This window comes from Pteropus alecto, unplaced genomic scaffold (genome assembly GCF_000325575.1).
Source record: "Pteropus alecto unplaced genomic scaffold, ASM32557v1 scaffold15, whole genome shotgun sequence".
Classification (NCBI taxonomy): Eukaryota; Metazoa; Chordata; class Mammalia; order Chiroptera; family Pteropodidae; genus Pteropus; species Pteropus alecto.
This window is the reverse complement of record NW_006436286.1, coordinates 2,032,527-2,058,835: the sequence shown is the minus strand read 5'-3', so window position 1 is coordinate 2,058,835 and position 26,309 is coordinate 2,032,527. Positions and strand designations below refer to the sequence as shown.

General features: G+C 52.3%; 1 protein-coding gene across 1 annotated transcript in view; it reads right to left on the bottom strand.

The window, feature by feature from the left end:
• The window catches only part of OTOA (otoancorin), a 50,766-nt gene that overhangs the window by 6,125 nt on the left and 18,332 nt on the right, over window positions 1–26,309 (bottom strand). The window contains exons 12-27 of the mRNA XM_006912557.2: window positions 25,742–25,954; window positions 23,727–23,891; window positions 22,825–22,965; window positions 21,741–21,799; window positions 21,443–21,560; window positions 19,361–19,434; window positions 16,899–17,034; window positions 15,713–15,903; window positions 14,035–14,128; window positions 13,448–13,577; window positions 10,804–10,991; window positions 9,277–9,432; window positions 5,040–5,182; window positions 4,682–4,818; window positions 4,130–4,227; window positions 1,002–1,197 (exon numbers count right to left, since the gene is read on the bottom strand). Of these exons, the coding sequence (XP_006912619.2) occupies window positions 1,002–1,197; window positions 4,130–4,227; window positions 4,682–4,818; window positions 5,040–5,182; window positions 9,277–9,432; window positions 10,804–10,991; window positions 13,448–13,577; window positions 14,035–14,128; window positions 15,713–15,903; window positions 16,899–17,034; window positions 19,361–19,434; window positions 21,443–21,560; window positions 21,741–21,799; window positions 22,825–22,965; window positions 23,727–23,891; window positions 25,742–25,954 (2,239 nt within the window). The remainder of the gene's footprint in view (window positions 1–1,001; window positions 1,198–4,129; window positions 4,228–4,681; window positions 4,819–5,039; window positions 5,183–9,276; window positions 9,433–10,803; window positions 10,992–13,447; window positions 13,578–14,034; window positions 14,129–15,712; window positions 15,904–16,898; window positions 17,035–19,360; window positions 19,435–21,442; window positions 21,561–21,740; window positions 21,800–22,824; window positions 22,966–23,726; window positions 23,892–25,741; window positions 25,955–26,309) is intronic.

The window sequence follows — 26,309 nt, the reverse complement described above, 5'->3', positions numbered from 1 at the left end:
CCCCAAGAGAAGTCAGAAAGGGATTAGAGGTTTTAGTTAGACGCCAAGTTCTCTCTGCTCTCTGGGGATCTGCTCATGCAATTCCCTGTCCCTGGGCCACCCCCCACCTCTGAGCCCATCTTCTCCCCAGCCTGGGTGGACCTCTAGACATCACTATCTTGGGGAGGTCTCCCTGGCCACACGGGCTCCCCACAAGCGGGCTCCCACAAACCTAGGTCAGCTAGCTGCCTCTCCTGTGTGTTCCCTCGATGCCTCCGCCATCACCAGCACCTGTCATCCTGCCTCATGGTCGCCTGCATAGGGACGTGCCCTCCCCCGCGGCCCCCACGCTCAGCGAGCACCAGGGATGCATCTGGCTTGTTCACAACTGTCCCCCACATGTTAGTCCAAAGATGGTGCTCACGGAATGCAGGAGTCACAGAGAAGGGGGAGAGTGAGGCGGAAGGACAGGGGTGAGGAAGGCACGGAGGGAAAGGGGGGCTAGGCCGCCCACCCCTACGCCCTGTCTCAGCTCGGCCCTTAGTCACCGTCACCTCCCTCGCTTCCTTCCTTCCTCCCCTGGCCTTAGGAGACATGAAATCATCCTGCTCACTCCCCAGGAGCCGGGTGCGCCTCGCTCACGCCAGGATCGCCGCCCCTGCGCCGGCCTGGCACGTGGTGGGCGCCCCGCACATGGTCCTCCGAGAGGAGGCGGGAGGGGGCAGATGCACCGGGACCGATTAGATGGGTTCAGCGGGCGGTCCACTACACCGCCGGCTTTTAAGATCTCCCCAGGCCCCTTTCAAGTGCAGCCGGAGATGACAGTCATTTGCATACATTTGGTAAAGAATTTGGATTTTTCTCTGAAGGTGGGGTCACCCATCAGCGTCAGGAGCCGCCCCTCCGCAGGCCCTGCAGGGCGGACCCAGGGCAGGGCGGGGTGGGGTGGCGGGGTGGGGCCTCCCCGGGGGCGGGACCTCGCCTGGGCGGGGCCTTGCCGGGGGCGGGGCCGTCCGGCTCACCTGGCGCAGCCCTCGCTGAGGGCGTCCGCGTGGGGCGTGCGCTCGGGGCCGCGTCCTGCCCAGCACGGGGCTTGTCGCCATCTAGCGCCCGCTGGAGGCTCTGCAACTGCCACATGCTGAGCTGCCGGCGCTGGCCTGGGGTCACCGCCGCCGCGTTCTCTGGGCCCAGGGAGGCGATCTGCTCCGCCGACAGCTCCTGCAGCGGTGAAAGGGGTCAGCACCCTCAGGGGCGCCCCTCCGCGGGCTCCCCAAACCTCGGCCAGCCGCCCTGGGGCCGCACTCATGTACCATGTGTGCTCCTCTTAAGGGTCTCCCTTAAATTCAGATCACTCCTTCGCTACCAAAATCAATTTGCTTTTCAAACGGAAATTTCCAAAAATGGAAAACCAGACTCACTTGCCATAACCGATCATTAAAAATAAGCCAAAAAAAAAAATAAATAAAAACAGCATTGCAGAATTCTAGATAGATTTGCAAGCCAACAATGTCTGAACCCGAGACCTTAAAAAAAGAGGGGACTTAAAAAGTGTTACAGAGGTGTTAAGGACATCTTAGCTTCCGGCTGAGGCTTCCTCCTTGGAATAATTGGTATCCAAGGAGAGTTGAAAAGGAGGCATAATAGAAAGAAAGAAATTAAGGAAGGAAGCAAGCTATGACTTGCTCTCTGTGACTTAATGTCATTAAAGGCCGTGCAAGGTCCCTCCCCAAAGCTTCCCGTCCCCCATCGGAGGACCACTGATGTGGAGGGGGAAACACCGAAGGCTGCAGACCCGAATCTGCGGAAGGCCCAGCTCTGCCACATACGAGCTGCGTGGCCTTGGGCAGGTCACAGCCCCTCTGGGCTTGGAGGCTAGTCGTGGGCGGCTGTGCAGACTCTGACGCGAACGCGGTGGGGCCGAGGCCTGTGCGGGGCAGAGGAGGGAGAACGCGGGGTTTACCAACGCCGTCTGCGTGGACGCCGGAAATGGGCAACGCCGCCATGGGCACTTTGAGGACCCTGGACAAGAGGTTTTCTGAAGTCACTCCAGCTCAGGGGACTTAGTGACTGGTCCCACTGGGTCTGGAATGCCAAGGGGCCGCAGGATCTGCATTTGCGGAGAGGGTCTATCGTCATCCTGCTTGTTTTCTAAGAACCCCAAAGACTCTAATCAAAGGAGTCATGCTCCTTCATCCCTATCCTCATCCCTCACCCTCATTTTTCTGTCCAGGGAGATGCTTTCGTGGGACCCATCCTTCCTTGCTCAGAACGCTTCCCTGCCCCCCACCTCCAGGACACAGCTCAGGCTCCTGAATGTGCCAAGGGGCCTTCAAGCTCTTAGCTGTGCCCACTTCTCCAGCCACCACTCACAATGACAGCCCCCAGGAGGCAGCAGCTCTGCCATGCTCTTCCTTCTGCCTGGAACACTGTTCTTCCCTACCTGTCCTGCTAATCTGTGCTGTGAGGTTCACCTCCTTCCTGTCACCACACACACACACACACACACACACACACACAGAGAGAGAGAGAGAGAGAGAGAGAGAGAGAGAGCGCGCGTAGGTGCTCTCCTGGCTTACAGCTTACATCCACCATTAACAGAGTCTGTATTATAAAAATTATCTATTTTTCCAATGTTGCTGACTCGCCACCCACAGGCCAGATTGAATCTCCAGGCCTGCTACACTGTTTTAAAAAACAAATTCAAAGTGGTTGCCAACATTTAATTATCAGGAGATTTCACAGGGAAAATGGAGATGCCTGACTTCTTCAAAGAAAGGAAAGAAAGAGAAAAGGGGGAATAAAAAAGAAGACCCATTAACCCTGGGCCCACATCGTCACACGGCATTAATGTGCCAGAGCTGAGAAGCGGGGCCCGCATCCCAGCCCACTGAAGGCGCCGTGCCCCTCCTACCCCCGGAGCCCCTCCTCCCCCGGTGCCCCCAGCCTGCAGCCTACCACGGTGTAGGAGGTCCGCTAGAATTTATGCAATGGATAACTACCTGAGCAAGGAAGCAGCCACCAACTGCACTCCACATAAGACCAGAAGAAAGTGTTGAGCGACAGGTCAGCATCTAGGACTCCAGAGGGTCGGTCAGCTCACTGGCCCTGACTGTTTATTCCTCCCAAACAGCTGTTGCTCCTTCTCCGTGCGGGGAGCTGTCCAGGGTGCTGATGAGGATCAGTGTTTGCTCCCTGTCTTGATGCCCCATCGTGGGGGTTTGTCTAGCCTCAATTGTGTGTCTTGTCCAGCTGCGGTGGACAAAATGTGTCCCTAACTTACCCAACACGCAAGACCACCAGGGTCACTCTCCATCAGAGCGGACCGTCCCCATCAAATGCTCTGCAGAGCTTGCACGTAGACAGGAAGCGAGGACCTCTCCCTGGGCACCCCGCCCCCCTAACTTCAGGTGGTCTGACCCCAACCTCTCACTTTCCCCGTAGCAGTTCCTCACCTGCCCGAGTGTGGCTTTCTTAATACTTTTCTTTAAGTCAATGCAAATGTTCTTACTATTATATATTTTAGAAGGCAATGTTATCCAGGTTCACAATCCCTCGTTGGCAAGTCTGAAGCCCCCCAAAAGTCTGAAGATCAAAAGGTTTTTATAAAGTTTAAGATGAACATATTTACCAGCAAAACCTGACCCGAATTGATTTGAGGCCATTTACAGTCTCTAGTTTAATTAGTATGACTTGTCACCGATTTCTTCACAGGAATATTAATGTCTACGCTTACAGGGTGCTTCTCCAGACACTGCTGAAGGTGTTAAGTCACATGCTGTAAATCCACAGTGTGATTTTTCTAAAACCCAGAAACTTCTGAATTCTGAAATACGTCTATCCCAAGGGTTTGAGATAAGGGAATATGAACCTGTCATAACACTATATATAGAAAACCAGTGCCACATGCTATGAAGAGAAGGCAACCATAAATATTAATACAATTAAATTTTTTAAGGAAAAAAGACTTTTAAAAAAACCCTAAAATTATCTTGCGACACATCCATCGTTGGTGTACAGCTTACTTCTGTCCCTGTCAGCAGAAGTCTGGCTCAAGCCTTGAGAATCCAAGGCCTGCCACCTGCTCCCCTCCTGACCCCCCATGACATCAAATGGGGTCAAGCTCCCATTCTGTGAGGAACCGAAAACCTACTTTGAATATCTCGTCCGGAAGGCATCTGATGGCCAATGGCTGGAAATACGGCATCAAATCTTTGTCGAGCATTCGAAGCTCTTCCTTAGTTAATCCGGCTGGGGACAAAAAGGAATCAGGAGGGTTTAGTTCAAGCCAGAGAGGCTCTCCTTGTTGTATTAATGGTGCCGCATGTGCGAGCGGAGCACGCATCGCTCCTTATGAAAGGCCCCGAAAATCACCCTGGGAATCAAGTTCTGTAATCAGCTCAGAAAAAAAAAAGTGTGGGTCACGGTAGCCCTGATCGGTCTCCTACGGTGAAACATGCGTTTTCAGATGGCGTGCAAACCTGTTTGGGAGCCCATGTTCCAAACCACTTCAGTGTGTACGAAAGCGCCAGGAGGCCTCGTCCAAAAAGCAGGTTGGCGGGCCGCACCGTCTGCAACTCCACAGCTGAAATCGAGCTTCTGCTGGAACCCTCTCGATGCTCGCTACACATGGCCAAGGGTTCTTTTACTTACTTTTCTTTCCCCAGGGTTAAGGTTGGAAAGGCATACCCCAGATGCCTCTTACCTGCGACGGTTCCGAGCTCCTGCAAGACAGAGCTGGACCACTCAGTGGGATTCCCAAACACAGCCTCTGCCTTCTTCTTAAACTCGGCTAAGACGTGGGTGCTACAGACCAGGCTCCCAATTCTGGCCACCACCGCCCTAGGCAAGAGGGAAGGATATAGTGTGATCCTGGAAGACTCACCAGCCAAAAAAGGGGTGTGCAAGGCGGGTACACTCGGCATCGACGCAGGGCCCAGTGAACCCCACTCCCCCCGTCAGCCCAGAAAGGCAGCCTACCATCCAGAAGAGGAGAGTATCTTGCTGAATGAACGACCCATCGGTCAACCCTTTGCCATTGTGCACACTAGTGTTTGGGTTACCTGAATTCTGCGACCTTTATAAGTGCGATTTCAGTGGCGTTCATGGCACACAGGGTTGCTCCAAGTCCTACTAAGTGGAAGCTCTTCAGATCCTGGATGCAGGAGCCCGAATCCTCCAGGAATCCTTGCAGGATGGACTTAGCCTATAAGAATGAGGAAGAGTCGGAGGTGAACTCTCCAGGCAAGACCCCGAGGCCTGAGGGGATAACATGCTGCAGCCTCCTGTCTGACGCCCCACCCCACTCGTCCGGATGCACCAAACCATCTGCATCCGGGCTGACCTCCCACAGGTGCCACTCCCGCTGAGTCTGTGTCCTGGCCTGTGGAGGTGTCTCTGGACAGTGACACTCTTGCAGATTCACCAACACTGAAGGAGCTGTGTCCTGTGTCTGTGTCTCCTGCTTATTTCCTTCAGTCACTCGTGAACTTCTGACAGGTTGGGCATTTACGTCCTTCTGCACCAGGATCCAAACTTTTCCAACATCCATTGCCACAACTTCCTGGCAAAATCTAGCAATTTTCTGCCTTAATGCCTTTGCTCAAATCAGTCCTTGCATCTGATCTGAAATGCCCTTCCTTCAGTCCAACTGCTAAAACCCAACCGTGCTGTTATTTGAGGGGTTCAAGTGCAATGTCCTTCTTCAGGAAGTCTTCCCTACCTCAGCCAGAAGGAATTTTTCTTTCTCTGAGGTCCTACAGACAGGTTGGCGCCTCTCTCTTCAGTTCCGGAGGGCAGTACATCAAAGGCTCTGGTGCTGAAAACCACGCAGGACCTCCTCAGTGAACTTAGGTTTGAGAGGGCTGATGTGGGGGGCCCCCTGAAATGCTCATACTGTGGCCACCACTGTCCATGACTCTCCTGGACAGCATTCCAATTTCCAGGCATGAGTCTATGGCCCGGTCCTGACATGTCATCTCTTAGCCTGGCTGCAGTGATCGCTCTAGATTGGGCATGTGATCCAGTCACAACGCATCAGAACTATGGCTGGAACAATTCCCCTGGACTGGATCTGGGAAGGATAAACACCTGTAGGTGCCAGAACTCGCCACGTGGAAAGAGCCTCTCTCTGAACGAAGCCAATCCAAAGGACAGCGGAGCCAAAAAATGGGGAGACAGATTCCTGATAATAGTGTGGAAGCCCCTGGATCCAGCCATCCTTGAACTCCACATTTGAGCTTTTCCATTATGGCAGTCGATCAATTCCTTTTCTTGCTCAGGCCACTTTGACTTGGGTTTTCTGCCACTTGTAACTAAGTGAACCCTGATATATTCGGCCTACTTATGTCAGACCTGAGGAGGGATCCAAGTCAATCCTCTGGAGATCAGCTGTATAATAATGTCTGGATGTCTCAGTGCTCATGGGGACAGGTGCAGGAGATTACAAGAGGACAAGCACTCACAAGGCAAAGACAGGGAACAGACATCCAGGAACAAACACCTGAATGGGAGCGAGGGTGACAGGGACACAGCGAATGTCCCATCTTCCTTTAAAAGCAGTCCCTCCGCATCACACAATAAGGATCATCGCGGTGTTTGGCAAAGACTCTGAAATGCTGCAATGGCGCCCACTTTTCACATGGCTGTCGCCTCCCCATCCCTCAGGTCTGTCTAAACGCCGCCTCCTCAGGCAAGACTGCCCGGATTCCCCTTTCTCAAGCAGTCTCCCTCCCCATGATTTCCACCAGCACCTTGTCCATTTTCTGCAATTTTTTTCACCTCGATCGCTCGCTTTTTGGTCTGTATCCCCAAAGACACACACCGTATACAGTTAGTTCACTATTATATCCCCAGCGCCTGGCATAATGCCTGGCACATGACAGAGAGTCAATAAGTACTTTATGAATGAATGAATGAATGAATGAATGAACAGCTGAGTGACTGATCTATAGAAGTTGTAGGCAATATACATTCCTTTGACATGGCATCCAATTGTCACCTTCATGTAAGGAACTGGCTTTGGGGAGTTCTCCCATGTTTCTGCAAATCGGACTGGTCGGTGTCTTGGGAAGTCACCTTCAATGATGACAAGGCTCACGGGTTCTACGGGGCAACTTCAGTAAACCACACTCAGACATCGACGTCTTCAATGATGACGATGGTGAGGAATCAGAACGTGCATCCAGAATAACAATAGCTAATAATATTTACTGAGTGTTCGCCGCATGCCGGCACTCTGCGTATACCATCTCATCTAACCCTCGCAACTACCCCGCAAAGTGTTACTATGATCCCTACGTCACGGACGAGGAAACCGAGGCACAGAGCGGTTGAGAAACTATGCCGAGGTTACACAGCTAGTAAACACTGGTTCTAGCCTGTACTCTTAGGTGGTGAAGATGTCGGGGTTCGGAGGAAAGATGGAAATTCAAGTCAGCTTTTGAACTTTTTTCATGAAGCCTTCCCAATCAGCTTCAGCTAGTTGACTTGCAGTGGTACGTGCTTCCCAGCAATCAGGTGTGCCCACTTTAAAACGGAAGCTCAAAACTACAATTCAAGTAAAGTCACGTTGAAGATGCGGTATTAAATCGCCCTTGCCACTAGAACCTGGAAAACGCAAGCTCGGCCTGTCAGGTAATAAGCCAAACTCTACTTACATGAATGGCTGGACCGATGTCTCTGTAATGGTTCCAAGACAATTAATACCAGCACTTTTAGGCAATGTTAACCACTGCAAAATGAAGAGCTGTCGGATTTCAATCTCTGTTCATCCCGCCACCCTCGAAAATAGGTTCTTTTTCCTTAGGCTGGTTTTTAAGCTGAACTATCTGTTAACGTGGTCCCACTATGTCTGGCTATTAATGTGGAAACATGTGCCTAAGGGTCTGATGGGGCCCGAACGCTCAATGACAGATGCAAACGTTGGGTTTTCACACCCTCTCCAAACATACTGGCAAATCCCACTGCCGCCCGTGGGTGTTAAACCTGGTGCGAACGAGAAGAGATACTGTAGCTTCTCATTTGGGTATATTTTTCTGTTTTCTCCTACACTGCGAATATGATGGTTTTAATACCAGACGTGTCATGTGGTGCTCCTCAAACCAATCACAACCAGCTTGAGAGTCACAGAACCCCAGGACTACAGAAAGTCAGAGTGGAAGGGACCTCGGATTACTGCGTCCAACCTTCTCATCTGGCACATGAGGCAGCAATTCAACTACCAGAACGAGAAGGGGGATGGAAGAGGATGGAGAAGACAGTGAAAACGACTCATTTGCATCGAATGCTACGTACCAGGCCACGTTGAGTGTTTTACGTGTCCTAACTCCTCGAGGCCACACAGCCAGGACCTCCGGGGACACGATTCACACTGTAATCTATTTGAATGGGGCCACTCGGAGTTCTGTGACCCTGTCTAACCTCCCTCTCAGCTGAAACACATCCTGGGGAAAACATCTTCTTTAGCCCACGAAGGAGCAGCTGACGCAGCAATCGCCCGCCCACCGTAAACGACGAGAAAGCTTTAATTGGTTCAAATTATGTGGAATAACTGTATTCAGACACTGGATAACAAGGAGCACAGGACTATAATGCTGTAAAGAGGAAAGCAAATCAGTTTCCAGGACATGGAGCAGGGAAGGGGGCCCACACAAGCCCAGGGGTCTGGCCGAGTTGAGGATAGAGAGATCTGAGTTTAGCGAGGTCAGGGCACCTATGATTTGTGGAAAGTGCTGGAGAGGAAGAAACTGCACAGATAGCGAGCTCTAGGCAAAATCTGCAGAGACATTTTCTCGAGTCTGGCTGAGCACTGACCCACACACGCAGCAAGTAAAACTCCACGTAAATACCAGATCGGTAGGTGGCATCAGAAGGTGGGACAATTCCCAGAGCCCGTGTGGATCTGGAAAGAGGTCCCATTCCCATCAGCCAGAGAAGAGAGGTCTTGAAACACACAAACCATCATTAGGTAGCGTCCTCGGGAGAACCACGTCTCAATAAGGGTAATAAATTACCCACAGAGTAAAGGTCACTCCAGACTCGCCCTAATCAAGCTCCAAAGGAAGCTCAAAGGGGTCGACTGATTTAAAGGTAATTTAAATGTATGCCGAAACGAAGGCTTACAACTAAATCGAGTGCTCAGACATAGAAAAGCCACAAGGCCCATCAGCCAGTCAAAATTCCTGGGCTCGCAAATAAGCAAATGCGACTCGTAACTAGGAGAAAAATTAGTCAGTAGAAACAGACTCAGAAATGACAAGGATGATGGGATAGTTAAAAGATCCGGCAGCATCTACCTACCTGGCCCAGGGTCCATTCCGTCTGCTGGCTCAGGGAGGCCACAGTGTCGATGGCGCTGAGCCCCAGCTGCCCCAGCTCACTCTCATTAAAAGCCAGAGCAATACGGCCTAGTGAGAGGATGTGGTGTTCTCTCCAGTGAGAAGGCGTGTCCCAAACCTTCAGATGGGAACAACAACAACAAAAAAAGCCAGATTAGGCCGATCACTACAAACAGTATTTAAAACAGATATAGGGTAAATCTCTTTCATATATAAAGTTCTTTTGCAAATCAATAAGAAAAAGAGGACTACTTTTGCTTTAAAGAAGAGAGACAAAGGGCATAAACAGAAAATCCACAAAAGAATAAATAAATGCATGAGGAAAAGCTCTGTCTCAGCCATAATTAAAGAAATGTATATTAATGACAATCAAAGAATACCACGTTGGCCGATGATAGTGACAGGGACCAAAAAGAATGATTGTTTATAGTGTTGGAAAGATATGGGCTAAAGGACCCCCTCATTTGTTGATGACAAGAATATAAATCAGCACAGGCTCTTTAGAGGGGAATCTGGCTATACATAACAAAAGCTTTTAAAATAGTTGTACTCTCTGACCCAAAAATTCCACCTCTGGGAATTTCACCTAAGTAAATAAGGAGACAAGTACCCAAAGGAATAAATATGTATATGTACCTTGAGAGATTAAAAAAATACAAACAATATAAAAGTCTACTAATTAGCTAAATAAATATTAGCCATAAAATGAAATATTATATAGTTATTTTAAATACGGATTTATATTTCTGATATGGAAAATATGCATTGTATACTGTTGGGTGTGGGCAGAAGTTATTGAAGAGTAGATAAGTATATTATTTTTTGTTCACATATGTGTGAGTATACATGAAAATACATGTACGAAATATATTTTACGCGCATACGCAGAAGCCTGAGAAGCTTCAGGTCAACATACCAAAATATTAAAATGATTATCTCTGGGGAAAAGAGTATGACCGGTTTACTTCTTTATTATTTTATGACGTTTCTACGATAAACTTGGATTACTTAAATATAAACAATAGTGACAAACATAATTTTAAGGAATTTAATGTCTCAACCCACCAGGGTAACTGTACACTCCACAATTACCCTAAGAGCTAAAACAAGCCACTCAAAGCCCCTTTATAAAGATGGCAAACTGCTTCCAGCCCTCTTTTTTATTCCTTTCTGCTACGTTTTCGGACAAATCGCAACCGACCCTGGGAAAACCTGCTGCAAGCAGCAGCTGGGGCCCTCCGGACGGAGAGAGAAAAAAGGCACAACTCCTAGAGACCGTCTCACCGGAATTCTCACAGAATTTGATTTACCCAATGTCTGTTAGATGCCAAGACACAGCCCGCCCCGTTCTCTGCCGGGGCCCTGTAGGAGGACCTGGAAATTTCAACACGAAAACGCAAGTGAGAACTCCTCCAGCAGGGGGCGCTCTGTGCACGGAAGTGCTGGGTTTTTCCTCTGTTCAGTGCTACCTGGCTCAGGTGGGCTTTACCTGCACAGCCTTTTCCTTCAAGGCGGTCAGCTGAGGCCGGCTGAAACCCCTGACGGCCCCCAGAAGCTCCACGTTCCTGATGAAGACGTCCTCCCCCATGCAGAGCAGGGCCTCGGGGGCCCAGCAGGCATTGGCTTCGGCCAACCTGAAGATGTCATCAGAAGAAGGAGCCACGACTCCCTGGCAACCTGAAGAATGGGGAGGAGCAGAGGGAGGAAATCTCAGGGGACTGGAGTCTGTCTCGTTATTGGGATGAGGATTCTCCGCCGCATTTGTCAGCGAGAGCGGGGACTCAGGGCCCAGTTAGAATCCCACTCTGCCAATTCTGCTGATTATCTGTTAACCAATCCGTGGCAAATGCCAGCTTTTCACACGGCCACGTGCACACAGTAGCAGCCTGACAAAGTTACAGCTGGACTGCAAACGGCCTCGAGGGCAGCAAGAGCTGGTAGTGAGAATTCCTGGCTATTTAGCCTCTCTGAGCCTTGGTCCCCTTGTCTATAAAAGGACACAATGATCTCGTAGAATTCTCGTGAGGACTGTGTCATCACGTGGAGCGCCCAGAACAGTGCCAGGTATACAGTAAGCGCTCGATGCCTGTTAGCCTTCTTATCGTTAATGCCGCCTGCCGCCACTGCCCTGTGCATTTGAGTTTGCGACCCAGAGTTAAGGGTTCTAGGATTACGAGGAAGGAACGCCCCTAAGAGTGGGAAGCGGGGGGATGGTATGCCCTCCATAAAAACCACAGGGGAGGGAGGAGGTGGCTGCAGCCTTCACACCCCAGGAGAGAGGGGAAATGTGCCTGCTCCTTGTTCCCTGGTAAAGAGAGAAAACCCGAGGTTCCCAGTCTTGAAAGGGACCCTGGACGCCCCTGGGGTTGACACGCTCACCAGCGCCACCCCTGCCAGAGCATGTCCCGAGCCCTGTGGCCACCCGCTTCTCACTGAATCCCCAGTGCCAACTCACTAGACTCCAAGCAAGAGATGAAACCGGACCAGGTCAAGGGTGCCGTGTGAGGTCCTCAAACGTCGCCATTACAACCCACTCGGAGGGGACGGAAGAACCATCCCCCGCGATGCCTCCCCTCTGCACAATCTGACAGCGGAGTCAGAGGACCCGAACGATGCAGCACGAACTTGGTCTTGGTGTTCAGCAAATGTTTGTTGAAGGAATCAACCCATTCTCGCAGATTAGCCAAAATGAAACCAAGTAGGAATTCTGCTAATCCATTAACTGCTATGAACACGACAGTAATTAATGCCCAGAACCAACCAAAGAAGCCTGTGACTATGCACCGGTGACAGAGTGTCCTCGCTGAGGCTGGGAAGCCTTGCACGCACCCGCGAGCGCGGAGTCAGAGCATCGCAGCGTGACAACGAGACGGTGAGGGCAGGAGGAGCTCGCAGTGGACCCCACCGGCTGTGGGGACAAATCCAAGAGCTGCCACATACTAATGCTGTGACTTTGGCCAAATCTCTTAATCTCTCTAAACCTGTTTCCTTTGTCAAGAAAATAAGAGAAACCATCGTGCCCACCTCACGGGACAGAGGCAAGGATGAGAAAACGCATGGAGAGATAATCACCTACGACAAACGTGAATCAGGTCGTGACACTTCTTTGCTCAATGGCCCCCTGACACTCCTGCCCGGGTAAAAGATGAAGTCCTCACGGTCCCCTTATAAGGCCCCGCATGACTGGCCTTGTGACTCGCTCCACTCCAGCCACAGTGGCCACTCACATAACTTGTCTCCCCCTGAAGCCACACCCGCTTCTGCCTGGAAGACAAACCCTCACATCCACAGGGCCCACTCCCACAATCCCTCGGGTCTTCACTGTCAGCTTTAACCGAAACCTTCCTCTGCAAGTCACACTCCCTGAGCACACCCCCCACCCACCCCTTGCTCTATTTTTCCTTCTTGGCCCTTATCATGGGGCAGACGTGTCTTTTACTTACATGTGTAACTCATGGTCTGGCTACACCCCTGTTTGAAAGCATGCTCTGTGAGGGTGGGGGTTTCCGTCTGTTTTGTTCACATCGTCCGTGCTTAATAATCATTTGTTACAGGAAAGCGAGCAAGCGCTTAGTGTCAACTATTATTGTTACAGTTATTACTGGGTCTCATTAACTTTGTCCCCTCCTGCCTGGCACAAGTCTGCACAATAAACGTGAGAATACCCAACGCTTACGGAGCATCCTGCACACCAGGTGCTGTCATGGTCACGTTTACGGGTTTAAACCCATTAATCCTCGCGATAACCTAATCAGGCGGGGCTTTTATCATCCCCATTTTACAGAGGATGAACACAGAGGTGCGGAGAAGTTGAAGAGTGACCCGAAGTCACACAGCCAGCACGCGGCCTGCCCGGCCCCGGCACTGCCACGCAGAGACGCCCGGCCATTCTGGCCCGCTCGGTCGACTGGTTCGAAATGCCTGATGCCCGTGTCCCCCATTCCGCTGCGAGCCTGGGTAAGGGGTGCAGGGTGTGCTTACGAAGCTGATTCTTCGGCCCGTGGATTTCTGTCGCTCTATTTGCTTTGCTAACATTTCATCCAGTCCCAGGCACACGGAGGTCTCTGGGCGCCAGGGACTCGGTCGAAACACGGCTGCCCCGGCCCGGGCTCGGGTACCCCGGAAACACTCACCGGGGCTGGGGTCAGCGCTGGGCCCCCTTTCACTGCTGTTGCGGACAGATTCAAAGACAGCCCAGAGGAATTCTTTAGGGGGCAAGGTCCCGGCCATCTCGGAAGCTGTTTGCTGAAGGATGTCGGGGAACTGGGTGGCATAGAAAAGACAAAAGAGGAGGAATGAATAACGAGTAAGGCCTGAAACGCAGGTTTAAATCTGGGTGGAGATGGGAGGAGCCTTGACTGCAGCAGGCTTCACCCCCGTCACAGCAGCTTCGCACGCAAATCTGGTCCCCAGCCTGGTCTCTACGAAGAATCATACGAAACGACACTCAGCCTCAATAACGCCCAGCGAATGTTCAATAAAGTAAGTACACGTCACTGACCCACGCTGGCCGTGCTGTTGGAAAGCACGCAGATGGCGGAGGGGGACCGACAGCTCGCAGGTTGCGCACCTCTGCCGGAGCGCAGCTGGAGACGTCTGAGCCCCTCGGGGCAGGCAGGAAGGTTCCAGAAGAACACGCTGGCAGCAGACCCAGTGGAGTATAACCGAAAACACTTTCCCTCCCCTCCAAACTCCTCCTAACGATGGAACACAGAGGTACCTTTGTGGCAACAGAGCTTAATTCATCTCCTGAGAAAAGTGCCAGAAAAGGTCCCATGTCCTTGATCATCTCAGCTGTCCAGTTCTGGGGGTGCCTAAGAAGAGATTACAAGCAATAAGTCGAAACCCCGTGCTGTCGTCCTTGTCCCCCAGCATCCTCTTCTTTCGGAAGCAGACCACCTGTGCACCTGGAGAGTCTGTCAATCACACAGTCCCACTTCCCCAGCCAAGGCGATGGGCATGTGATGCGAGCCGACCAATCAGAGTCAGCCCTAGGAATTTGGATGGAACTACTAGAGAAACAATCTCTTCTTTCTGGCATCTCTCAGTGAAAAGGATACTGCAGGCCATTCCTATCACCAGGGAGAAAGAAAGCCACACCCAGGAACACAGAGCTGAAAGATGGCAGGAACGAATTCTTGATGACATCACGTGAGCTCCTGGATCCAGCCGTGCCTGAAGTCCACCCCTGTAGTTTTCCATTACATTCAATTTCTGAACTCAATAAACTCCCTTTTTTTTAGCCTGAATTGAATTGTTGAATTTCCGTCATTTACTTCACAGCGTTTCCTTCCTGCCCCACCACCCCCCGCCAACAGAACAGCAGCGATATATTTGTTCCTTTAAATTACCATAACAGTCTTCTCTCGCAGCAAGATGAAATTTCCTCTTGAACTTGGCAATACTGACAGCACTAACACAGAACCCACTGACATTCTTATAGAGACCACACGTGCCTCACACCATATTTGGTGACATCTCCAAAGGAAGTCTGCCCAATTAGCAGGGATAAGCCCTGTCTTCAGACCCAGGCAAACCACTCCTGGCCAAAAAACATGCTCATCTCTTTGATTAAAAAAATATTATCCTGCTGGCCTGTGAGCTCCGTGAGGACAGGAATCACACCCATCTTATTGACCTCTGCACCTTTGGTCCTGGTAGACCAGTTGTCACATACTCAGCACTATGTCGGGCACGGTTGTAAGACCTTTTGTGCATTGACTCAGTTAATCATCACCACAGCCCCATGGGGACTATTACTGTGCCCATTCTATAGACATGAAAATAACGTGCAAAAAAAATAAGTAGCTTTCCCCAGGTCACACAGACAGTAGATGGTAGAAACAAAATTTCAACCCGAGGCATCTCAGCTCCGATGTCCATGCTCTTAAACGCTACATAATAGTGCAGTGCCTGAGACACATGAGATTCTCCAGAAATGTCTGTTGTCCAACCACTGACTGACGGCTAGGACCTACTCAACTATCTGACCGAACTTTAGAAAATTCTACACAGGAAAAAAAAAAATAAAGAAAAATAAAACAGTTCTGCCTCGCCCAGGGAGCGCTCACTCAGCCAGAGCTGACAAGTCCTCGACCGTCTGCGACATCGCCATCGTCATTATTACCATTCCATAACAACGATTCCACTGTCACTTCCTTGCCTTGGTGAAGTGCCACCTTTTTAAAACTCGTTCCCTTTCCACGTGCTCAGAAGGACTAGAGCCGACCACATGAGGCTGCACAGCGGCACTACTGTTCCGAGACCCACAGAATAAAAGTCCCATCTAACCTCGTCCGAGGCTGGAGACCATCTCTGCTCTGAGGGCAGGAGGGCCAGGGCTGGGCGCCCCTTCTCCAGCGCACCCCACCCCCACGCCGAGCCCACCCTGTCCTCACCCGCAGTGCTCCAGGAGCCTGAGCCTCACTGCGGCCTTCTGCTCGGGGCTGAGGTCTGGGCAACCTCTGAGGCCGTGCAGGGCGGTGGCCCAGGCTCTGGGGGACACCCCGTGGTGGATGATGGCTGCCGGCAAGTGGCAGAGCAGATTCCGCACGATGTCCACAGTGTACTCGTCAGCGATGGCATCGTTCTGAAACCGACAAGCAGAGCCGATGAGAAGACCCAGCGGGCTCACTATCGTGACCCCTTAAAAACACTTCCCAACCCCAAACCTCGGGAAAGTACTGGGATCTAAATAGCCTGCCCTGCCATGGACTAGCAGAGATGACATGGGGCCTGATTTTATCTCATAGAAGACTAGTCTCACCTCTAGAGAGACCCCCAGGAGTGGTGTGGACAGAGACTTGGCACATGGTGAGCACTTGGTAAATGAGGGCTGTTGTCATCGTCGTTGTCATTGCTCTGACGGTACCCCAGAGCTCGACAACCATTATAATAATAGTACGCCAATAATAAAAACCACACCTCAAAGCTCGTCTGGCCCTCGAACGCCTTCAGAGCGCTTTCTCACAATGACAAGAAGAGCTAACACTTACTGAGCGCTCACTATGTGCCAGGCACTGTTCTAAGCACTTACAGGTCTTGATCCATCATTCATCTGAAAAGTAACTGTAAGAGGTAAGTATTCATAAAAGCCACTTCTTAAAGACAAAGAAATTGCCAGCCAGTGGCAAGGCCAGGATCCACATACAGTCTGCCCTTTGGGCCTTGGCATTAAACAATACATTGCCTACAACACATTGCCTGCATTAAACAATACATTGCTCTTGCACCTGTTTTACAGATGAGGAGCCCGAGGCTCAGGCAGGGGACATGACTCACCCACAGCCGCATAACCAGCCCCGGCAGAGCCATGTCCAGAACTCAGACCGTGAGCAGTGCGCCTTGCAGTCCACAGAGTGGCCACCCCTCCTTCAGGCCCCGAAGGGACAGTTTCCAGACCCAGTATCCAAAGGTATCCCACCTAGCAGCTTCAGAGCCAGCCTGAGACCCACAGGTCACACTTCTGGCCAGCACCGCAGGCTTGAGATCCCAGCCAGATGCCCTGGGAGCTCCGCAGGATGGCCCCAGACACACAGAGGGGAAGGGATACCAGTGAAAATGTCCCCCAGGAAGTTCCCTCACCAGGCACTGCTGCACCTTCCTGAGCACCACATTCTTTTTGTGGGAGTCTAACACCAAGGCGTCCAAGTGACTCTTCCCCAGGCTGATCAGAAGGGGCACACACTGGGAGGCGGGGACGGAAGCCAGGTAGCGCGCCCTAGAGAGAGATGGGGGAAACCAAGGGCAGGAAGACAGTGGCTGCTCCATATCACCCCGAAAGCAGGGTCTGCATGCCCAACAGCCTCTCACGGGAGTGTTCTTTAAATATTCTCCCCAGCGATGTTGGGGCGCCTCTGGGTAGGCAGGCAGCAAACCTCCCACCCATCAAGCTCCTCACCTACAGGAAGGAACCAAACCTCCCATCATGCTCCTCTCCTAAGGCGAGAAACACACTTCCCATCATGCTCCTCTCCTACGGGTGGGAACCAAACTTCCCATCATGCTCCTTTCCTACGAGTGGGAACCAAACCCCATCATGCTCCTCTCCTAAGGCAAGAAACACACTTCCCATCATGCTCCTCTCCTACGGGTGGGAATCAAACTTCCCATCATGCTCCTTTCCTACGGGTGGGAACCAAACCCCATCATGCTCCTCTCCTAACGCAAGAAACACACTTCCCATCGTGCTCCTCTCCTACAATTGGGAAACCAAACCTCCCATCATGCTCCTCTCCTAGGTCAAGAAACACTTCCCATCATGCTCCTCTCTTACAGGTGGGAACCAAACTTTCCATCAAGGTCTTCTCGTATGCCCCAGCAGCACTGATCACAGAATAGAATCTCCATAAACGTATGCTGACTGATGGACTGGTTGAGGAGAGATGAGGAGGAAAGGAAAAGAAAAACTAGAAGAAAGAGACAGAGAGAAAAGAAGAAAAAATAGAAAAGAAAGGCCAGAAGGAGTGAAAAAAGTCTCAGTTAAGACGATGATTTGCGACCCACCAAAGCTCACCTCTAACCCAACAAAATCTTATTCCTTATCATTTCTCTCATTAGGAGAAATTAAGTGTTTCTCCTCAGAAAGGCAATAATGAAGGAAAGGTTGAGAAAGACTGCTTAGACGCATGCAGCCTAACTCGGCGCCACCACCCGACTGTTCCAAAACCAAAGTCGACATGTCCTTCCCCCATGCCACCTCAGACTCCCCTTTCCCTTTATCCCCAGATGTCACTGCTACCTCCTGAACATTACTCGGATCCATTCGTGCCTCTCCATTCCCTGTACCACTGGCTTGTTTATTTATTCATCCATTCATCCACCCATTCAGCAAATATTTACAGACACTGTGCTGGGGACCAGCTACACCCACGAGCAAGACATGAGGGCAGGTCCCTGCTCTCAGGATGTGTCATTCTAATGGGAGAGGGGGAAGAAACACAGAAACCAGTAGGTAAAACAGGTCATTTCAGCTACCGATAAATGTACGGAAGAAAATACAATGGCTCTGTAACGGAGAATGACGGTAGGGACAGCCAGGAGAGCCCCTTCTAAGGCAGTACTGTTTGAGCTGAGACATGGATGAGTGGAAAGAGACAGCCACGCCGAGGTCTAGGTTAGAGAAACAAGCTTCCACCGCACCCCTCCTTCTGGCCGGGATCCCTGCACTCTGTCCTCTCCACGGGCAGAGGTGACAATCTCTCTGAAATGTAAGCCTGAGGGCTGTGCCCAGAATACAGGTGAGACACCTCAGGGTGTCACACAGGCCCTCCCTGATCTGAGCATCCTTTCTCTCTCCCAACTGCTCTGCAGACACACACCACGCATCCCCCCGAGTACCTCGCTTTCCTTACCCACAGCTGGTCCAAACCTCCTTCGTGCCCCTGTTTGGACTCTCTGACCCCATCTCAGTCCTCAAGCTTCAGTTCGGTCTCTTGTCTCCTCCGAGATATTGTGCCCAGCGCCCATGACCCCTTCCCACGGTAACGGCACCTGGCTCTGGATCAAGCTGGGCCTGAAATCCATCCGTGGATCTTCCAAGTACCCGTACCCCAAACTGCCTTTTATCGCCTAAGGCAGCTTGACTTAAGATTCTGTCACTTTCAATAAATATCAGCATGGTATTATAATTGGCTTCATGTTTGTCTATCTACCCCCATCCCCTCCACCACCACCATCCAGAGCGTATTTCGAAAGCAGAGCTGCCCCGCAGCCTGAGCACACACACGGACCACCAAAAATCCCCACAGCTGACAGCAGCCCTGCCTCCCCAGAGCCTGGGCACAGCCGTGAGGCCGGCCCACGTGGGCTTTGCCTCACTGCCAATCACTCGGACTTGTGTTGCTTTGGCTTTGGTTTTAAAATAACAACAAAAGGCAAAAGCATCTCAACTATCTATATGAGGCTCGGAATTTAAATCCTGGTTCTCGAGGGCCTCGCTATTGAAGGCGCTCTCCACTCTGCCCCTTGGGCTCCTCACAGCACCCAGGGGGACAGAATCACCAATCGTCTCGCCGAGCCAGGAAGTGGGGCGCATGCTCACTTACGGGAGTGCAGCCAAGAGGAAGGGCGGCATAGAGGACCTGGAAACTTCCCAGTGTTTCCACGCCAAGCAATTAACCTGAAAGATTAAAGCAGTTCTAGGCACTGGGTTGAATAACAATAAGATGCAAACACAGACTGCGCTTTCTGGTGCCGGGCGCTGTTCCAAGCGCTTTATGTATGTCCACTTATCTAACAGAACGCCCTGGGGGGTAGGTAAGGACACTCCTGCGCCCAGTTTACGGACGAGGAAATTGAGGCCATAGCAAAAGGAACACAAAAATGTAAGTCTGAGAGCGCCCACCACAGCTGTGTTTACAACTGCAAGGAGATGAGATACAACCTAACGTCCCTCAGCAGGGGGCTGGGTAAGGAAATTATGGTACAGCAATACAACGGAATACCACACAATTATTGTGTTTCCATTATGGTAGATTTATGTATATGTTAACATGATTAACCTGGAATGACGTTTTACATGTGTGTTACATAAAGTTAAACAAAATAATACGTATAGTATGAGCTGAAATAAATATGTTTTATATATACCAAAAACCTCTCAAAGTCAAGAGCAAACTTTTCCCTGTAGTTATCTCTAGAGCTGAGATTCTGACCCGGGGCACTGCTGACATTGGGGCCTGGATAACCCTTTGCTGGGGGGCTCTCCGCTGCACTGTGGGATGCTCAGCTGCAGCTCTGGCCTCCACCCACTAGATGCCAGCAGCATCTACCCCAGGTGTGGCAGCTGAGTGCCTGCAGATATGGCCAAATGGTCCCCTGTTGAGAGCCACTGCTTTAGGGGGAATTTTACTTCCTATTTTTTTTTTTCCAATATAATAGTTACGTGCTCTCAGCAAAAATATAAACAAAAAGTCAAATTTTCTAACAAACTGGCATTTGAAGGTTCTGAGGACTGGGGAGCATCTAGGTAAAGAGCTTTGTACGTGAACAGAACACATGGATCTTCCTCTAAGCGGGCGTGATGTCCATCCATCCTCGTTACTGACTTCCCTCCCTTCCCGGGCGAGGCTTTTCCATAGTCCACTAGTTCTCAGCAGGGAACTGATTAGAAACGTAAATTATAGGGCATCGCACTGGACCTACTCTAAGGGGAAGTCGGCGAGCGGGGCTCTGCGGTCTGTGTCCTTTTAATGGTGTAATCGATACACAAAGCACTACGTGCATTTATGTGTACACTCTGATGCATCCAGACACTTGCAAACGCCCTGATGCCGTCACCTCCCTCACGTATCAGACTCGCCCCACACCTCCCAACGTTTCCTTGTGTCCCTTTGTCTTTGCAGTAAGAGCCTCTGAGGTGAGAGCCACCTCTCACATTCTGACGTGCACGAAACCATAGCAACTCCAGGCACTCAGTATTTCAGCAGAGGTCCGGAACTTTCTCATCTGGCAAAACTGAAATCGTACAGCCATCGAATGGCCAACTCCGGCCCTCTAGGGAATGCTGATACAAGCTCGTGTTTGAAACCAGGGACAGAAGGGACAAGCCGAGGGCAGGACAGGGCTGTGTACAGCTCTGCACATGGCTCTAACGCCCCTGAATTTTTTATGTTTCCTGGCTGTCGGGGGAGGATTCCTAGGAAGCTTCATTCAGATCTGAAACGCTCCGAGGCCAGAGCTGGGAAGATGCTGTGTGTCCACCTGCTCGTCCCCAGGGACCCTGAGCAGCTCATAGTTACACTCCAAGTCCAAACGCTGTTCTGCAGGCCCATATTTTACTTGCTGAGAAACTTTGAAAAGTCTGCTCCTGCTTCTCGTCTCCCCAAAGGGTTAAAGAGTTTGTACAACCATTTGGAAAATGAAGCCTTAAATGAAAAAAAAAGGAACCAGAGCCACGTTTCATTCCCAACTGCCCCTGGAAAGGACAGGGGTGTCATGCAAGGAAGTGACTCAGCCGCTGGAGAACCCCATTATGGACACGGAAAGCGGAGCACCTCCCAACTGTCATTTAAGGTCCACGCCCGTCCCACGCCCTCCCTTGCATCGCGGGAAGCATCCCAGCGTGAGTCTCTTTAGCCGCCAGCGGCCACGCAGTCTGCGGACGCAGGAAAGCGCGTGCACCACACCTGGCCAGGTGAGAGCAGCCCGAGGTTGTTCTCAAAAAGCCGGAAATGGGCCAGGAAAGAGTCTGCGCTCATGGCATCGATGTGTGCGCAGGTTACGCCTTTGACCAGCTGCCCGGTGCTGGAAAACAAAACGGGGGGCAGGAGAAGTGGGGTGCGGAGGACAGGAAAGAAGGAGCAAGAGAGGGTGGTGCGCGCTGACCCCGGTGAAGAGGGGACTGTCCCGCTCTCGTCCCGGGACAGAAAGCCCAGAGACAGAAGGCCCAGAGGGCTGGCCGCGGGGGGGCGGGGGATCCCCTACCTCAGGAGCACCTCGGGCCTCCCGGTGGTCCTGGACAGGAGCTCGTACAGGAACAAGGCCTGCGGAGGGACGAGAACCGCGGCCAGTGTGGACGGGGCGCTCACTCACCAGATGAGCACGCGCAGCGCCCAGCAGCGCGCGGCCCTGTGGGGAAGGCACGGCCACCACCCCGCTTTACAGACGGGGCCACGGAGGCCCGCGGCTATGTTACCCGCCCAGGACCACGGGGTGGCGAAGGGACAGAGCTGGGACGTGCCCGGCTGGCGGAGTAATCGCACATCCTGGCTCACACCCCGTCATTCCCTGGGCTCCCGCGGACGAATGCAGAGCCAAGCGCCGGCAGCGAGGCCCGGGGTTTACTTGCTGTGCTTTATGAGGTCGCTGCCCAGCCCCTATTTCCATGCCCACCTGCTAGTGGGCACACGCCTCCGGAAGGGGGCCGCGGAAGGAAGAGAGGGGTGAATAGACCAGGGCGGCCAGTGGAGACAGTCACGTGGTTAGGAGGGTGTGCCCAGTCCCATCCCCTGACTTTGCCAATGGCCAATGAGTTCATCAGTCGTGCCTATTGTCATTTAGCCTCCACAAAAACCCAAAAGGACGGGGTTCTGAGAGCTTCTAATTGGTGACAGTGTGGATTTGGGGGAGTGGTGCCTGGGGAAGGCGTGGACTCTCGGAGCCCCCTCCCCACACCTGCCCTGTGCGCCTCTTCCATCTGCCTGTTTCTGAGTTACAGCCTTTTATAATAGACCCGTAATCTGGGAATCAAAATGCTTCTCCAAGTCCTGTGAGCTGGCTGCTCTCGCAAATTAACCAAAGCCCAGGAGGGGGCCACTGGAGCGCCCAATCTGTAGCCAGTCGGTCAGAAGCACAGGTGACAACTTGGACTTGTGACTGGCATCTGGAGTGGGGACTGCCTTGTAGGACTGAGCCCTCAACCTTTGGGCTCAGATGCTGTCACCGGGTGGACAGGGTCAGAATCGAGTTGAACCGCAGGACCCCCAGCAGGTGGTGGAGAATCGCTGGGTGCCGTGAGGAAAGCCCACACACACCTCGGAACTGGCGTCAGAACCCTTAGTGGCCACACCTGAGCCCTCCGGAGCTCCTTTCCCCTGACGACAGTCTCGTTGAATCGGGGTTCCCTCCGCAGATCGAAGAGAGACACCTCCTTAAAGAAAGCTCCTTGGATTTCCGCAATGCCCGAGGCAGAATCTCCTGCTTCCATGATCTGCCGGACATGAGAAGAAACACGTTAACGGCCGTGGAGAAGGTGCACTGAACTTTGCACGAGAGCCAGCCGCTCTGTCACGTGCGTCTCGGGCAGTAAAATCCATCAAACCTGTTCGGCAACCCAGTGAGGTGGGACCATCGTCATCCCCACTTTACAGGGAAGAAAACGGAGGCTTCGCGAGTAATAACTGGTTGATAGATGAGATTGGAGCCCACGTCTGTCTTATTCCAAACCCAGGCTCTTTATTGATAACTATATGTGCTCTTTCTGTCCATGAGGTGCTGGCGTTTGGGGCCAGAACCCTTGGGTTGGGCTTCTTAACAGATTTTGCAATTGGACAAAGCAGATCGCACAGACTAGGACGCCCCCAGGACCCACTGCCGAGAGAGAGGGGAGCACGGCGTGACTTTAGATGACAGAAGGGCCCTTCGCAAGCACCCTGGGAACATCAGCATTCGTTTTTAGATCTGAAAAACTTTTAAACTATTATTATCTCAAGAAACCTAAGTTACGAGAAGCTGTCCAGATTCGACTGGCCGAGGACAGCACTGGGGTCTGGGAGAAAACACAGCGTGACTCAGGGGTCTCTTTCCAGAAAGGAGGGAAGGCAGGCATCGGGAGAGGGCGCTGTCCAATCCCTCGTCGAAGGCCGAACGAACCCTAGCCTTGAACCTGTGTCCCAAAGCCACAGCCCACTCACGAAGCCCGAAGCCACACGCCGTGAGCCATGTGGGCGAGCCCTGGGTGTCTGCCCTCACCTTGCTGAGGACTCCTTGCTGCTGGACAGGCGACAGGCTGCACCCGTGCGGGGAGACAGCACTTCTCAGGACTTGCACGAGGCCCCTCTGCTCCATGTCGTGGAAAGCCTGGGCGCCAACCCCGGCCAGCAGCACACCCATCTGGCTGACGTTGGAGGACGGCCCCTGGGCAAGGACCGCCACGCCGTGAGGCTCTGCACTGGCCGGTCCCCTCACGGGGAGTGGGGGCATCTAGCGGGCCCCACAGTGTGCCAGGGACAGGGACGGGAGCCAGGGGCACCACCGTGGGCAACACGCGGGCTGTCCTCCCAGACCGTCCTGCCTTCTAACGGGAAAGAAGGTTAAACATCAAAACACGACACGGGCGCTGACTGCCTTGCTGCCCGGAGGCCACAGCTGTGAGGCCACAGCGCAAATGTCCACACAGTGACCCCTGCACCACAGCTGACCAGGTGGCGGGCTCTCCCTGAGTTTAACCTGAACTAGCTGACATTGAAAAACTGGGGGAATTCCCATAAACATCCAGATTTGAATCTTTGTGTGTGGGTTTTTTTTTTTAATCTAAACATCAGGTGATAACGGGCCCGCATTGACAGCAGTGGGCAAGAACCAACCAGCAGCGGCCTCTCAGGCGGGTGGGGGGCCCTCGGCTGACCCAGCCCCAGCCCCAGCCCCTCACAGTGCTTGAGGCAGCCGGCGGGCAGGCATCTAAAGTGGCAAAGCCCACACCCGTCCATCTCCATGTAGAAACCGTGAGTTGAAATAAATAAGTTTCAGTATGTGAGTCTCATACATGATGACAGATGTGACTATAGCTGGTCACCCCCCCACACACACACACCGGAGTGAAGATGCCGGGTCGGCGGGGGGGGGGTCCCACATATTCAGGAGCGCTCCTTGGCTTTACAAAAAGGCAGCTGGCGGTTTCCTTTGGTTTCCTCTGTAGAGTGGACAGCCTCTCACTGTCCCCAAGGAGGGAGACCTCTCAGGCTTGGCTTCTTAGTCAAAGCTGCCTCGCCCTTCCATAGGAAAAGCTGGATACCAGGAAAGAGATGAGCCACCCTGTCCAGGGCTGGCAGGGAACAAGTCAGTCCCTCTCAGCTCCCCAAAACCAAATTCAGGGAGAAATGCTCAGGGAGATCCATGTGGCCCCCAGTCGAAACAGGGAAGGGCTGCCACACCTTCAAACTAAAGTCCACACAAGGCTGGAAGGGACAAGTTAATGCGCTGGCCTTGGCCTTGAGTCACAGAGCGAGAATGGGTGGGCAGTGGGCATGGCGCCACGGTGGAGGAAGTTAACGTGGGATTAAGCAAGCAGGCTCTGAAGCCACGTGTCCCGGCTCCCGTCCCACCTGTGCCCCTGCTACGTGGCCTCAGCGGTTCCCGTACATGCTCTATGCCTCACACCAACGACCTGGAAGATGAAGCTTCCAACACCACTGACCTCACAGGGTCGTCGGGAAAATGAAATGACTAACTCACTTAGAACACAGCCAGGCACACGGCAAGTGCTTTATACATGTTCGTGACTGTCATCACACCGGTACCCCAGGAGCCAGTCTGCTTTCTAGGAAGTGGCTACGAGTATGATCTAAAAGAGTGAGACCCAAAATGTCCAGGGCTCAGATCTCTGGAGCCTTTTCTCCTGGGACGGAACCCACACTTTCCTCACAGCCACGGGGCTCACACTCCGGAAAACGGTTGTCCCTCCCTCTTTCTGTGTCTTGACTGTATAATCCCTGCAGCAATCCTGTGAGCATCTCTCACGTCTCACCACCTTACGAACAGGGAAACTGAGGCAAAGAGAAATTAAACCAATTGTCTGAGGCAGCAAACGTCCAGCTAGTAAATGGCAGAGGAAGTATTTGAACCAATGGCCCTCCGCACAGGCATCTGACGTGAAGCCCTCCACGTCTTCTTACTGACTGGCTGCCCTGCTCTGTGCGTCTAACTGGCCCTTGGGTCTCTGGGCATTAGGAAAAAAAAAAAAAAAAGAGTTCAAAGCTCCAACTGACCTCATGGGCCAAGTATTTGGCAGACAAGAGGACGACCTGGCTCTTGGCCCAGCCCGAGACCTGGTTGAGGGTAGAGATGGCGCCGTGCACTGCCTCGGGAGAGAGAGAGTCCAGCTGGCTGTGGGTCAGGCCGACGATCGCATCTGACAAAGAGCCCAGGGTCTCATTGAGGGTCTGGTTCTCCGTGGCGATGTCCAGAAGCTCAGCTTTGAGCTACGAGGGGAGCAAGCTGGAATGAGGGTGGAGAGCAAGCAGGACGAGGTCCCCTTTTATTACATCCTGGGCTGTCAGGGCTCCACAGCACCCTCCTCTCCGCAGGTCGAAGGGAGAGGGACTCCAGCCAGTGGGAGGGGCGCTGCTGCCACACCCAGACAATGTCACCCTAGAGAATACCACTCCTCTGCCCTTGACTTTACTATGCCGCAAATTAACTGTGTGCTTCATTTAAATATTAATTAGCTATTAAATCAAGCCTAAAGCCTGGCAGAGGAAGTTCGTTCCCTTCGCCCACAGCTCCGGCACGTTCTGGGTGCACCTGTTTTCTTTTTTTGACCTTGAATCCTACATC